The 12,968-nt window shown below is 45.9% G+C and overlaps 1 protein-coding gene across 1 annotated transcript in view; it reads left to right on the forward strand.

Moving 5' to 3' along the window:
- Window positions 1-12,959, forward strand: part of SNX29 (sorting nexin 29) — a gene marked incomplete at its 3' end in the record, with an annotated part of 40,213 nt that extends 27,254 nt beyond the window's left edge. Inside the window, exons 14-15 of the mRNA XM_015827908.1 lie at window positions 684-766; window positions 12,853-12,959. Coding sequence (XP_015683394.1) covers window positions 684-766; window positions 12,853-12,959 — 190 coding nt within the window. The remainder of the gene's footprint in view (window positions 1-683; window positions 767-12,852) is intronic.
- Window positions 12,960-12,968: the final 9 nt, after the last annotated feature.

A 12,968-nucleotide genomic window follows, 5' to 3' on the forward strand; every position in this document is an offset into this window, starting at 1 on the left:
GGTGCCGTCAGCCAGACAGTGCCGGCTGGCGACCCCCAGGGGGAGGGCCTTCTCGGTGGGAGCCCCCACCCTCTGGAACGAACTACCCCCAGAGATCCGGGTGATCCCGGATCTCCCCTCCTTCCGCCGCGCCCTAAAGACATGGCTTTTTCAACAAGCGGGTTTGGCCTAGGGAATTTTAGTGGGGTTTTTAAGGGTATTTTAAGGGTAATTTTAACGATTGGCCTTTACGAATATTTTCTTTTAATTTGGTTTTAATATGGATATTTATTGTAATGTTGTTTTATAAGGCTGTTAGCCGCCCTGAGTCCGGTGAGGAGAAGGGCGGGATACAAATTAAATTATAAAAAAAAATAATTATAAAAAATAAGCCAAGTGCTTTGATTCTTGGCCTCGACTGAGTAGCTTAGCCCAGTTGCTCTCTCACCAACTCCCAGTGCTGTTTTCTGCCTCTCCACTCCTAGGAAATCAGAACAATCTCGGCTGCTTAAAATGCCTTCAGGAGCTTCATTAAAATTTCATTGTTATGTAATGCGTATTCCTTTGCCAGACAGGCAGTTGCAAAGTGGTTGAAAAAAAATCCGTTGGCATTGAGTAGATCTCTGCATTGGCAACTTATTAAAGAAAACCCAATGGGGAAGACCTCGGCTGCCTTAACAGTCTTCCTGTTTTTGTACGTGCAGGGAGAATGAGGTGCTCAAAGTCCAGCTAAAGAAATACGTGGGTGCTGTCCAGATGTTGAAAAGAGAAGGTCAAACCATGGACGGTGAGTGGGGTTCTCCGTTCGTATGAACAGAATCTCCCTCTTTCGTTGGCTTCCAACAAGCAGAGCCAGTGGGGGAAGCTGGATTGGCGATAGGATAGGATAGAGGATAGGATAGAGGAGAGGAGAGGAGAGGAGAGAATAGAATACAGGAGAGGAGAGGGGAGGGGAGAGGAGAGGATAGAAGAGAGAAGAGAGAAGAGGATAGAATACAGGAGAGGAGAGGATAGAATACAGGAGGGGAGGGGAGAGGATGAGAGGAGAAGAGAGGATAGGAGAGAGGAAAGGATAGAATAGAGGAGAGGAGAGAGGAGAGGAGAGAATACAGGAGAGGAGAGGGGAGAGGAGAGGATAGAATTGAGAGGAGAGGAGAGGAGAGAATACAGGAGAGGGGAGAGGAGGAGAGGATAGAAAGAGGAGAGGAAAGGATAGAAGAGAGGAGAGGAGAGAATACAGGAGAGGGGAGGAGAGAATACAGGAGAGGGGAGAGGAGAGAATACAGGAGAGGGGAGAGGAGAGGATAGAATAGAGGAGAGGATAGGATAGAATAGAGGAGAGGAGAGAGGAGAGGAGAGAATATAGGAGAGGAGGGGAGAGGAGAGGAGAGGATAGAAGAGAGGAGAGGAGAGAAGAGGATTCTTTATTGACACAAGGAATTTGTCTCTGGTGCATAAGTGCTCAGTGTACATACATGCAACAAGCGATAAATCATCATCATCATCATAAAAATACATTCATTATAAATCATAAGATATAACACTTAATGAGAGTCATAGGATACTAAATAAGCAATCAAGATAAATCATAAAGCAGCTGTTTGAGTCACTTAGTGACCACAACATAAAGGTCATCAAAGATGCTCTTCACTTAATGACAGCAAAATTCTGGTCAATTGTGGTTGTAAGTTGAGGACTACCCATATACAGGGAAATTTTGCTTGGACAGGCTAAGTGGGACGGGGCGGATTATGGGGTGCCATGAAGCTGATGTTGATTCTTAACAACCACCCAAGTTGACTTTCTCCAAGCGGATCTGTGCCCATCGTGGACCTTTGGCTCTTCCAACTCATCCATTCATCATGGATGTAATTGAGTCCATCCACCTTGTGGCTGGTTGTTCTCTCCTTCTCTCTCTTTCCACTTCTTAAGGGAGTCGGGTCTCATTTTCATGCCACGAAGATATGATCATTGGAGCCTCATCATGTGTGTGTCTCATGAAATCTCTGGGTTGAGTTATTGGATGATCCATTTGTTTTATTGTTGGCTGTCCATGGTATCCTGAAGAGTCCTTTCCAACGCCAGTGTTCAAAAGTGTCAATTTTTGCTGATACATTTATTCACAGAACACAGAACATAGACTAATAGGGCTGGATGGGACCTTGGAGGTCTCCCAGTCCAACCCCTTGCTCAAGCAGGAGACCCTATACCAGGGGTAGGCAACCTTGGCTCTTTTATGACTCGTGGACTTCAACTCCCAGAATTCCTGAGCCAGCATGGCTCAGCTTGGAAACCTCTCCCTTTCCCCTCAGCATGGCTGGCTCGGGAATTCTGGGAGTTGAAGTCCACGAGTCATAAAAGAGCCAAGGTTGCCTACCCCTGCCCTATAAAATCACGGACAAATGGCTGTCCAGTCTCTTCTTGAAAACCTCCAGTGATGGAGCATCTACATCCCATAATGAACCTTATTTATCGCTGAATATGGAGGGGCCTTTTGTGATTTCAGGGTTTGCAAATGTTAGAAATAATGGCGAATACCCATTTAGCAAATACAACAAATATATAGGACCATTTTTCTCTCATTCCAAACATTTAATTATCCCCGTACCCCATTAAAACCACTTTTTGTCCTCTTCCAAGTTTATTTTCGTTTAGAAGTAAATTAAGTGGCACTGAGCGCTGTGTCGAAGAACTAGGCGCCTGAAAGAAGGAGTTATGCTTGTTTAAAAACTAATATAAAATTAGTTTAATAACTCATTTTCTCGTTGGAGGAAATTTAATCCTTTGACAAGCAGTTTAAAAAAAAATCCTTTTATTTCTCTTCCAGTGCTTAAGCTATAGAAATAATTTCCTGTTGGCATTCACAGCTGGAGTCTTCCAGTCAGAGACTTTGCTGAGCTCCTGCAGGAATTAAAAGACTTAATTTCTGTTTGGGAAACAGTGAAAATCAATATAGACCCGCACTGCTTCTTAAAAGCATTACTGTGTCATTTTTCAAGCAAGGATTAACTAAATATGTATACTAAGCTGGTTGGTGTCTTTGTTTTTTCCAAATGTACTTACAAAATGAAACTTCCCTCTCCGTTACGGGGGGGAAAAAAAATCCTCTTTGAAAGTTTTTATTGGAGGTTTGCAAGCCGGAAAGCAAAGATTCACATGGATTTCTGCAGAAGTTTCTTCCCGGTTTAATATTAGATTAACGTGATCCTGCTTCTCAATCCGTGCTTTGATGACGTATCTGAACATTTTAGTGACTTCACTGGGTTTATATACCCAACCTTTCCATCAAAGAAGGATGCTCAAAGAAGCTAACAATTAACACCGTAAAGAACCAAATTAATTAAAAATATGGTGAAAGCATCCATGAAAGAACAAAGATAGTACCCTGCCAATTAAAAGCCCAGATTGGCAGCTGCAAATAGCCTCTTAAAACAGACTGGCTCAACTCAAGCTGGACTCCGGAGAATACCTCCATGTTGTTTTCATGAACTACAGGACATGATAGCAGTGTTCCAATATCTCAGGGGCTGCCCCAAAGAAGAGGGAGTCAAGCTATTCTCCAAAGCGCCCGAAGGCAGGACAAGAAGCAACGGATGGAAACTAACCAAGGAGAGAAGCAACCTAGAACTAAGGAGAAACTTCCTGACAGTTAGAACAATTAACCAGTGGAACCACCTGCCTCCAGAAGCAGTGAATGCTCCAACACTGGAAGTTTTTAAGAAGAGACTGGACAACCATTTGTCAGAAATGGGATAGGGTTTCCTGCCTGAGCAGGGGGTTGGACTAGAGGACCTCCAAGGTCCCTTCCAACTTGATTAAAAAAAGTCCTCAACTTACAACAGTTCATTTTGTGACCCTTCAAAGTTACTACGCCACTGAAAAGAGTGACTTAACGACCGTTTTTAACCACTTGCAACTGCCGCGACATCCCCATGGCCACGGGATCATAATTCAAACTCTTAGCAACTGACTCACTTTTAGAACGGTCCTGGGGTTGCTGCGATCCCCTTTTTGCGACTTTCTGACGAGCAGAGTCGGGGGGGGAAAGCCGTGACATTAACTTCACAACTACCGCACAACTTCACCCCTGTGGCAAGAAAGGTCGTAAAACGGGGCAGGATTCACTTCACCAAGGTCTCATTTGATGACGGAAATTTTGGGCTGAATTGCAGTCATTAAGTCGAGGACCACCTGTAGTTTAGTTGTTGTTAGTTGCGAAGTCGTGTCTGACCCATCGCGACCCCATGGATGACGTTCCTCCAGGCCTTCTTGTCCTCTACCATCTTCTGGAGTCCATTGAAGCTCACACCTACTGCTTCAGGGACTCCATCCAGCCACCTCCTTCTCTGTCGACCCCTTCTTCTCTTGCCCTCCATCTTTCCCAGCATCAGGCTCTTCTCCAGGGAGTCCTTCCTTCTCATTAGGTGGCCAAAGGACTTGAGTTTCAACTTCAGGATCTGGCCTTCTAAAGAGCAGTCAGAGTTGATCTCCTCCAGGACTGACCGGTTTGATCGCCTTGTAATCCAGGGGACTCGCAGGAGTAATAGTAGTGGTTTCCAATTACTCGGGGGCGCAATGTTCCAAAGGGCCAGAGCAACGGCAGGGAAAGCTCTTCTGGATCCCACCAGCTGGAATTTCTTGACTGGTGGGGTCCACAGCAGGCCCCTTCTGCAGGCTGGTTGGGGAGGACCAATCCCAGTGTGGTGAGATGGTTCCTTCTCCTATAGCCTGGACCCAAGCCATGAAGGGCTTTAAAGGTGATAACCAACACCTTGAACTGTGCCTGGTAGCAACGGTAGCCGGGCCAGTCGTGGAACATGGATCACTTTAAGGGTCCTGAGAACTGCCGTGCCACCACACCCAACTACACCCAGTTGTAACTTCTGAATCAACTTCAAGGACCAGAAAGCAGGACAAGAAACAATGGATGGAAACTGATCAAAGAGAGAAGCAACCTGGAATTAAGGAGAAACTACCTGACAGTGAGGACAATCAACCAGTGGAACAGCTTGCCCCCAGAAATCGTGGGCGGTCCATCACTGGAGATTTTTAAAAAGAGGCTAGACAGTCACTTGTCTGAGATGGTATAGGTTCTCCTGCTTGAGCAAGGGACTGGACTAGAAGACCTCCAAGGTCCATTCCAGCTCTATTCTGATTGATTGATTGAACTAATCAAGGAGAGAAGCAACCTGGAATTAAGGAGAAGCTTCCTAACAGTGAGGACAATCAACCAGTGGAACAGCTTGCCTTCAGAAATCACGGGTACTCCATCACTGGAGGTTTTTAAGAAGAGGCTAGACAATCATTTGTCTGAGATGGTGTAGGTTCTCCTTCCGCTTGAGCGGGGGGCTGGACTAGAAGACCTCCAAGGTCCCTTCCAGTTCTATTCTATTCAAGAGTAGCCCCATGTAGAGCTTCTTGCTTCATCTCAGGTGGATGCCCTATGATTTGCTGTCCACTGTGGTTTCCCTTCTGGATGTTTGAAGCTTAGCCACAAATTCCTCAGTAAAGGGGAATATAGAATAACAGAGTTGGAAGGGACCTTGGAGGTCATCTAGTCCAACCCCCCGCTCAGGCAAGAAACCCCATACAATTTCAGACAAGTGGCTGTCCAGTCTCCTCTTAAAAACTTCCAGTACTGGAGCACCCACAACTTCTGGAGGCAGGTTGTTCCACTGGTCAATTGTTCTCCCTGTCCCTCCCTGGTTAATTGTTCTAACTGAGCACAAACTGGTTTGAACAATGTCTGAATAGTTGCCACCTAGAAAATCTGAGACGGAATGGAAGACGGTGTGCATGCTGAGGATATAATTAAACACATTAATTTCAAGTCTTTTCCGATTTTTGAACTTTTTTTTTTTTTAAAGATGTAAAATCCAATGACAGTTAGTTGTATTTACATTCCGTTGGAATGAATGAGCCGGGTGCTCGCTTTCCCTGTAATGGGATTTAAGCATGACTCAATTTCTCTAAATTTAGGACAGTCAGATGTGATATCAGAGCTGCTTTCAGCCCAGTTGCTATTACTGGAGGTCGGTGATTTTGGACAGAAGAGGGAAATAAATCCCCAGTTGGGATTTTTATGTGTGTGTGTTTTTTTTTCTCCAGCGACCATCTAAAAGTTGAAAGGGAAGAGATTAAAAGCAAATTATTTTAACACTCAGATGGCATTTTTAAACTCCCCCCCCTTTTTTTTTTTTGCAAGTTAAGCACAGTAATTATTAACCACATGGCTAAATTTCTGGAGCAAAAATTTCTGAAGTTGAACGTAATGTTGGGCTAGCAGCACAAGGGTGAAGAAAAATACGCTAAGCTGCCTGGCCACCTTTCCATGACCCACGGATAATTTATAGACCCCCAATTTTGAGGAATTGAAGTGATTTTTATTCCCTTAGGTCTGCAGGATTTTGATTAAGTTCTCCACAAACGCCGCAGTACAGGTGTTCAACCGTTGCCGGCTTGTATTAAAAATTATTCACGAGGAGGATATTTTTAAGCTGCCTATAATATGAGAAATTATCCTTCATTAGGCTCTGGCTGTTTTTTCTGATTCGTATAATTACGGCAGGGGAGAACCTTGGCTGCTGCATTCTGATGTGTTAGAATTATATGTAAACAAAGGCACAATAACCAGAGAAATTGAGTGGGATGGTCAGATTTTATAGAAGGGGGAAAAAAAAAAGGAGATGAAGATAGAACGATTGCAAAACCTTTCTAAAAATGCGCCGTGCCTTTTAGTTGCCTTTCCCCAGCTGTGGACCAAAATTTCCTCTGCAGATACTAAAAATAAACTTGAGCTGCATGTGTTTTATATTGCATAGGATTCAAAGATACCACTCCTTTTTTTTTTAATGGTTCAGGACCGTTTTTCATTAGGGATGGCTGCATTAGGACACATCTGGATGCAGGGTGTTTGATGGAAGGGGTGCAATCAGATGTGCTACTGCTACCGAGTGTTCAACAAGGTTTTGCTGTTTTGGGTTGGCACAATAGTTAAGTCAAAAAAGAAAAAAAAAACCAAAAACACCTGTGGAAGAAAGCTTGAAGATGTGGTGGAACGTGATGTAAAGTGGGATATTTCCTAAGAAGCTGGAATCCTTCGTACAGTATGTAGGAAATGTGTCAAGGTGAACCCTCCCTAACCTTTCAGATGGAAGGGAAGAGCAGGCTGAGCTGGGAGGGAGGGAGGCGTTAAACACGTCATCAGTTTAGAGTCCTTGCATTTCCACAAGAGACCCGAGTCCAGCCCCTTCTATTCTGTTGACTCTTATCTAGCACCAATTTAGCGCTGACCTTTAATTGATCTAGATTCTTATCTATAGGTTTCAATAAATCATCTATGCTGCATCCTTCTGTATGGCCCTGATCCTTTGCACCTAACACACAGGATATGTCTTAATACCAGAAAAGGAGAGTATTGAAATAAGGGATCCTTGGTGCTCTCCGAGCTTGCTTGTTTTCTTGTAGCCATTTCATTACCCAAACTAGGGAACATCCTAGTTCAGTGACGGCGAACCTTTTAGAGACTGAGTGCCTAAACTGCAACCCCAAACCCACTTATTTATCGCCGGGTGCCAGCTGGGCGTGGCCCACTGGGTGGGCGTGGCTGTGGTGGTCATGGCAGATTGGGTGGGTGTGGTCAAGGTGGGCGTGATCACCTCGATGTTGCTCGTGGGGAGGGACACCTGTGGGGGCCGGGCAGGGTTGGGGGAGATCCAGGGGGTCTCTGCCAGGTGGGGCGGTGGGCAGGAGGCTCGTCCTGTGGGGTGAGGCGAGGCAAGGCGAGGCAGGGTGGGGGTGCCATTGTCACAGGGCGAGGCAGGGGCCAGAGGCGGCTGCTGTCTGACACCATCAGCCCCTGCACACAGAGGCCAGCGAGCGCATGGGTGCTGGGATGCATCCAGCCATGTGGGACCTCGGCGAGTTAGCAGGCAGCTGGTTGAAGAGGGACGGTTGCCATCTCTGGGGCATGGCACGCGTGCCCACAGAGAAGGCTCTGAGTGCCACCTCTGGCACGCATGCCATAGGTTCGCCACCACTGTCCAAGTTTTTACCTGGATGTTACCTAGTTTGGGTGATGAACCGTCTGCAAGAAAGCCACCAAGCTCAGAGAGCACATCTGATAGTTATGCAGAATAGGGTTTAGCCTGGAATGATTACTGTCAGATGCCAGGAACCAAGAAGGGCAAGAGGATTCACTCAGATTCCTACCTATATTCACCTATAGGTAGGAATCTACAATCTGAAAGTGCAAATCTTTTTACAGCCTGGAAAATGAAGACTGTTCCTTTCTGTGTTTCTTTTTGCAGCTGCAAGCTTCCTCACTCTTTGTCTGAATGTTAGCTAGGCAGCATTTGTTCTTCTTCTCTTTCAAGGTCATTCCCACATACCATTGCAGAAACCTCCTCTTAGATGTTGAATTGAAAGTCAATAGAGCTGCTTTTCTGAGGTTTTTTTTTTTTAAAAATTCCATAAGCTATATGGGTGATAGAATTATGTGTTTTGAATCTGGCATCCAGCCTCATCCTTTTGGCTGTCCTTGAGAATGCGAGACCCATCGGCGTAGAGGTTTTCATTCGTTGCCCTTCTCCATCAAAATCAGTAGGTGATTGGTAATTAATTAATTAGTATTTGGTAATTAATTCATTAGTAGTATTTGGTGATTAATCAGTTAGGTAATTAGCAAGTAATCTTTTTTTCTCCTCCTGCATTAATGAAAGACACAGAGAATTTGAGATGTAATGCTTCTGGGGCTTAATGTGGGGGCAGGAAGTATCTCAACAGAACATGGATTATTAGGATATCTCTTTATTCACAAATATTGTAAGAATTCTAGAACCAACATGTTTTTCCTCTCTATCCCTGTTTTTTTTTTTAAAAAAACCCACACACAAAACATATATTAGCCTGAGTTTTAGAACAAGGCTTCCATTGTTCAGTTGAAGTTTCAATCTTGGACAGGATCCATTCTATTTGGGAAGTTGAACAACCCAAGTTCCAGAATCTCCATGGATGAAGGTGGGCTAGAACAAGGCTTTTCAACCAGTGGTACGGGTCCCACCTGTGTTACATTGGCACCTGGCAGGTGGTACGCGACCATCCTAGAAAAGTGGTAGCAGGGAAGGAGAATGAGCTGAACCGGTGGCAGCACCGCACAAGCCTGAGCGAGAGATGGCTGGAGCTGCAGGGCTGAGCGGAAGCGCCAGGATCAGCGCTTCTTCAGGGCTGTCAGGGCTCAGCGGAAGCGCCAGGATCAGCACCAGGCTCCAGCTGGAGCTCAGCGCTGATCCTGGCGCTTCTGCTGAGCCCTGAAGAAGTGCCGATCAGCTGGAATGTTGCAGCATCTCCAGGGTCTTGTGATTTACATTCAGATGCTTGGCAACTGATTCATATTTATGACGGTCACAGTGTCCCAGGGTCATGTGAACTGACCATGCAACCACCCAGCAGACGGGGAGAATAAAAACCACCCCCCCACCCCCGCTGCCAATCCTCAACAGAAATGCTCACAACAATGAAAACCTCGGACAGGAGGAAGAGCGCGGCTGGGCGGGCAGGCAGGTGTCTTGCTCGGCTGTGGCTTGGGGGGCACTTTTTTCAGTGTCATTGTAACTTCGAATAGTCACTAAGCGAACTGTTGTAAGTCGAGGACTACCTGTACTTTATCACTTTTTTCCTTTTGGGGGGGTCATCAAGTTTTTGACACCTTGCTAGGCGACTGGTGGTACTCGGATGTTGCCATACCCTGAAAGCGGCACAATGGGTGAAAAGGTTGAAAAGCCCTGGGCTAGAGGAGTGTGTGCGCGTGCATATTGCCGCGTTAACTGTCAGTGCCTGGTACTGAAATCTTCCCAGAGCTAGCTGAGCGAGTTGGCTCGGAACCAAACAAGCAGCTGCAAAATAAAGTACATTTGCTTAAGTTTGGCACTGCCTACAGTCTGTTTGTTAGTACAGTTTTAAATTGAGTTTCAGTGTACAATGAGGCGACGAAGCTTCCAGATTGACATGGCACGTGGGAAAGACCTTGGGAGACCGAGCGAAGAGACGCTGCCAAGGGAACAGTGGAAGAAGAGGTAGCATAGCCCGCAGCTGCACAACAGGTTGAGAAAGAAAATCACGAGGGACCTTCTCTAATTTCTCGGACTGTATAGGAGACAGGGAAGGGTTGTACTCCCAAACTTGCAATATTCTGCCAATGTAGCCTTACAGTAAAGTGGAATTGGCTCCTGGGAGTGTGATTCCTATCTGTTTAACTGTGAGGGTGACACAGTTGGCCTGAGAGTGAATAATCTGTATACTGTCCTGGTTCGGATTTAATACGTATTCTTGGCCTGCTGACGAAGAATGTTTCAGCCTCAAAGTTTGTATTTGTTTACAAGAATGGCTCCAAGGGATCTATAGACATACCTAAAAGAAAAAAAAGGGTAGATGAGTCCTTTGTTTGGAAAGGGTGAGAGGAAGGAAGGAAGGAAGGAAGGAAGAGGGAGGAGGGAGGGAGGGAGGAAGGGAAATGGAGGGAGGGATGAAGGAAGGAAATCTAGCTATAGATATTCAAGGAAGGGAGGGAGGGAAGGAAGGAAGGAAGGAAGATGGAGGAGGGAGGGAGGAAGGAAGGGAAATGGAGGGAGGGATGAAGGAAGGAAAGAAGGAAGGAAATCTAGCTATAGATATTCAAGGAAGGGAGGGAAGGAAGGAAGGAAGGAAGATGGAGGAGGGAGGAAGGAAGGGAAATAGAGGGAGGGATGGAAGGAAGGAAAGAAGAAAGGAAATCTAGCTATAGATATTCAAGGAAGGGAAGGGGAGGAAGGAAGGAAGGAAGGAAGGAAGGAAGGAGGGAGGGAAGAAGGAAGAGAGGGATTATGATGGATTATCTCCATTAATTTTATTTTTATTATTGACGTTCTTCATGAAGTTGCATTCATCTTTGCTGGTCATCCCAAGTGATGGATTTGGAGATTTTGACACCTTCAGAGTCGATGTGATTGAAGCCGGTTTTAAGACCTACAAATGTGCAAAGAAGTTCTAGGCATTTCTTATCTCTGGGGTGGAGATGAGAATATAGTGTATCTGGGGCTTCAATTCGCTCCATTTTTTTTTTTTTGAAAGAATCATAAGCCATTTCATCTCTCACTGCTTAGCTGCTGTTTTATCAGAAAAATATTGAGCTGCCGGTTTAAGGTTGCCAACGGCAAGGAGGGCCATTAAGGGATCAACGTTGCCGTTTTATCTTCCATTAACCAGAATATTTTCCCTCCCTTGTTTGGGGATTCTTTTTCCGCAACTAGAATAAAAAAAATCTTTCTGTCGAATGCACCGTGCCCCTACAGAGAGCCTGAATGCATCACCATGACAAAAACCACACAGAATGCGATTAGTTTTCTGTTTGTTTTTTTCAGCTCTCGGGTTTTGTGTGTGTGAATTACTGTCGGGTGTGAATCTAGGCCATTTGGTTGAAGTATGATTTGATGCACTGCGTAAGCCCGGAAAATGGGTTAATTCAGCAATCTGGTTAAGCACATAATATACTGTAAACACAGCCACCGCTGAGTTCATTGCTTTAAGCTATAGCAAAGGGGGGGTGGGATGTTTGTTGTGATTGTGGGTCTTGGTTAAGCAAACGGATTTTAGAGCACCCCTGCTGTTTTCTTTGGGCTTGGTTCAACAGAGAAGAAGTTGGAAGGGACCTTGGAAGTCATCTAGTCCAGGGCTTTTCAACCTTTTCACCCATTGTACCACTTTTAGGATATGGCAATATCTCGAGTACCACCAGTCGCCTAGCAAGGTGTCAAACACGATGACCAAAAAAAAAAAGAAGGAAAAAAGTGATAAAGTACAGGTAGTCCTTGACTTACAACAGTTCGCTTAGTGACTGTTCGAAGTTACAAATGGCACTGAAAAAAGTGCTCCCCCAAGGCACAGCCGAGCAAGACACCTGCCTGCCCACCCGGTGGCGCTCTTCCTCCTGTCTGAGGTTTCCATTGTTGTGAGCATTTCTGTTGAGGATTGGCAGTGGGGGTGCAGTGGGGGATGTTTGGTTTTTATTCCCCCCCGTCTGCTAGGTGGTTGCAGCAGGTTTTGGTCACTTCACATGACCCTGGGACACTGTGACCGTCATAAATATGAATCAGTTGCCAAGCATCTGAATGTAAATCACAAGATCCTGGAGATGCTGCAACATTCCAGCTGATCGGTGCTTCTTCTGGGCTCAGCAGAAGCGTCAGGATCAGCGCCGAGCTCCAGGTGGAGCCTGGCGCTGATCCTGGTGCTTCCACTGAGCCCTGACAGCCCCAAAGAAGCGCCGATCAGCTGGAAAGCGGCACTGATCCTGGCGCTTCCGCTGAGCCCTGACAGCCCTGCAGCTCCAGCCGTCTCTCGCTCAGGCTTGTGCGGTGCTGCCACCGGTTCAGCTCATTCCCCTCTCCCGCTACTACTTTTCTAGGATGGTCACGTACCACCTGCCAGGTGCCAATGTACCACAGGTGGTACCCGTACCACTGGTTGAAAAGCCCTGATCTAGTCCAACCCCCTGCTCAGGCAGGAAACCCTATACCATTTCAGACAAATGGCTGTCCAGTCTCTTCTTAAAAACTTCCAGTGTTGGAGCACCCACAGCTTCTGGAGGCAGGTTGTTCCACTGGTTAAATTGTTCTCACTGTCAGGAAGTTTCTCCTTAGTTCTAGGTTGCTTCTCTCCTCGGTTAGTTTCCATCCGCTGCTTCTTGTGCTGCCTTCAGGCGCTTTGGAGAAGAGCTTGACCCCCTCTTCTAAATGTCCAATGATCTGCGGCGGCTGGATCGATTTCACGAAAAAGCTGAAAATTGAAAACTGATCTGCTCCTTACTGACGGCAGCCTGTCTTTCTGTTTTGCTTCTAGTCTTGCCAAACCTTTGGAACGCAGAGAGCGAATTCTCTATTCCTGAACAAAAGCAAGTGGAAAACAACGAGGAGCGCGCAAACTCTTATGAAAGGAAGCTGATTGAGGTAAGAAAA

The sequence above is a fragment of the Protobothrops mucrosquamatus genome, unplaced genomic scaffold (assembly GCF_001527695.2).
Source record: "Protobothrops mucrosquamatus isolate PMUCROS unplaced genomic scaffold, P.Mucros_1.0 scaffold4057, whole genome shotgun sequence".
Classification (NCBI taxonomy): Eukaryota; Metazoa; Chordata; class Lepidosauria; order Squamata; family Viperidae; genus Protobothrops; species Protobothrops mucrosquamatus.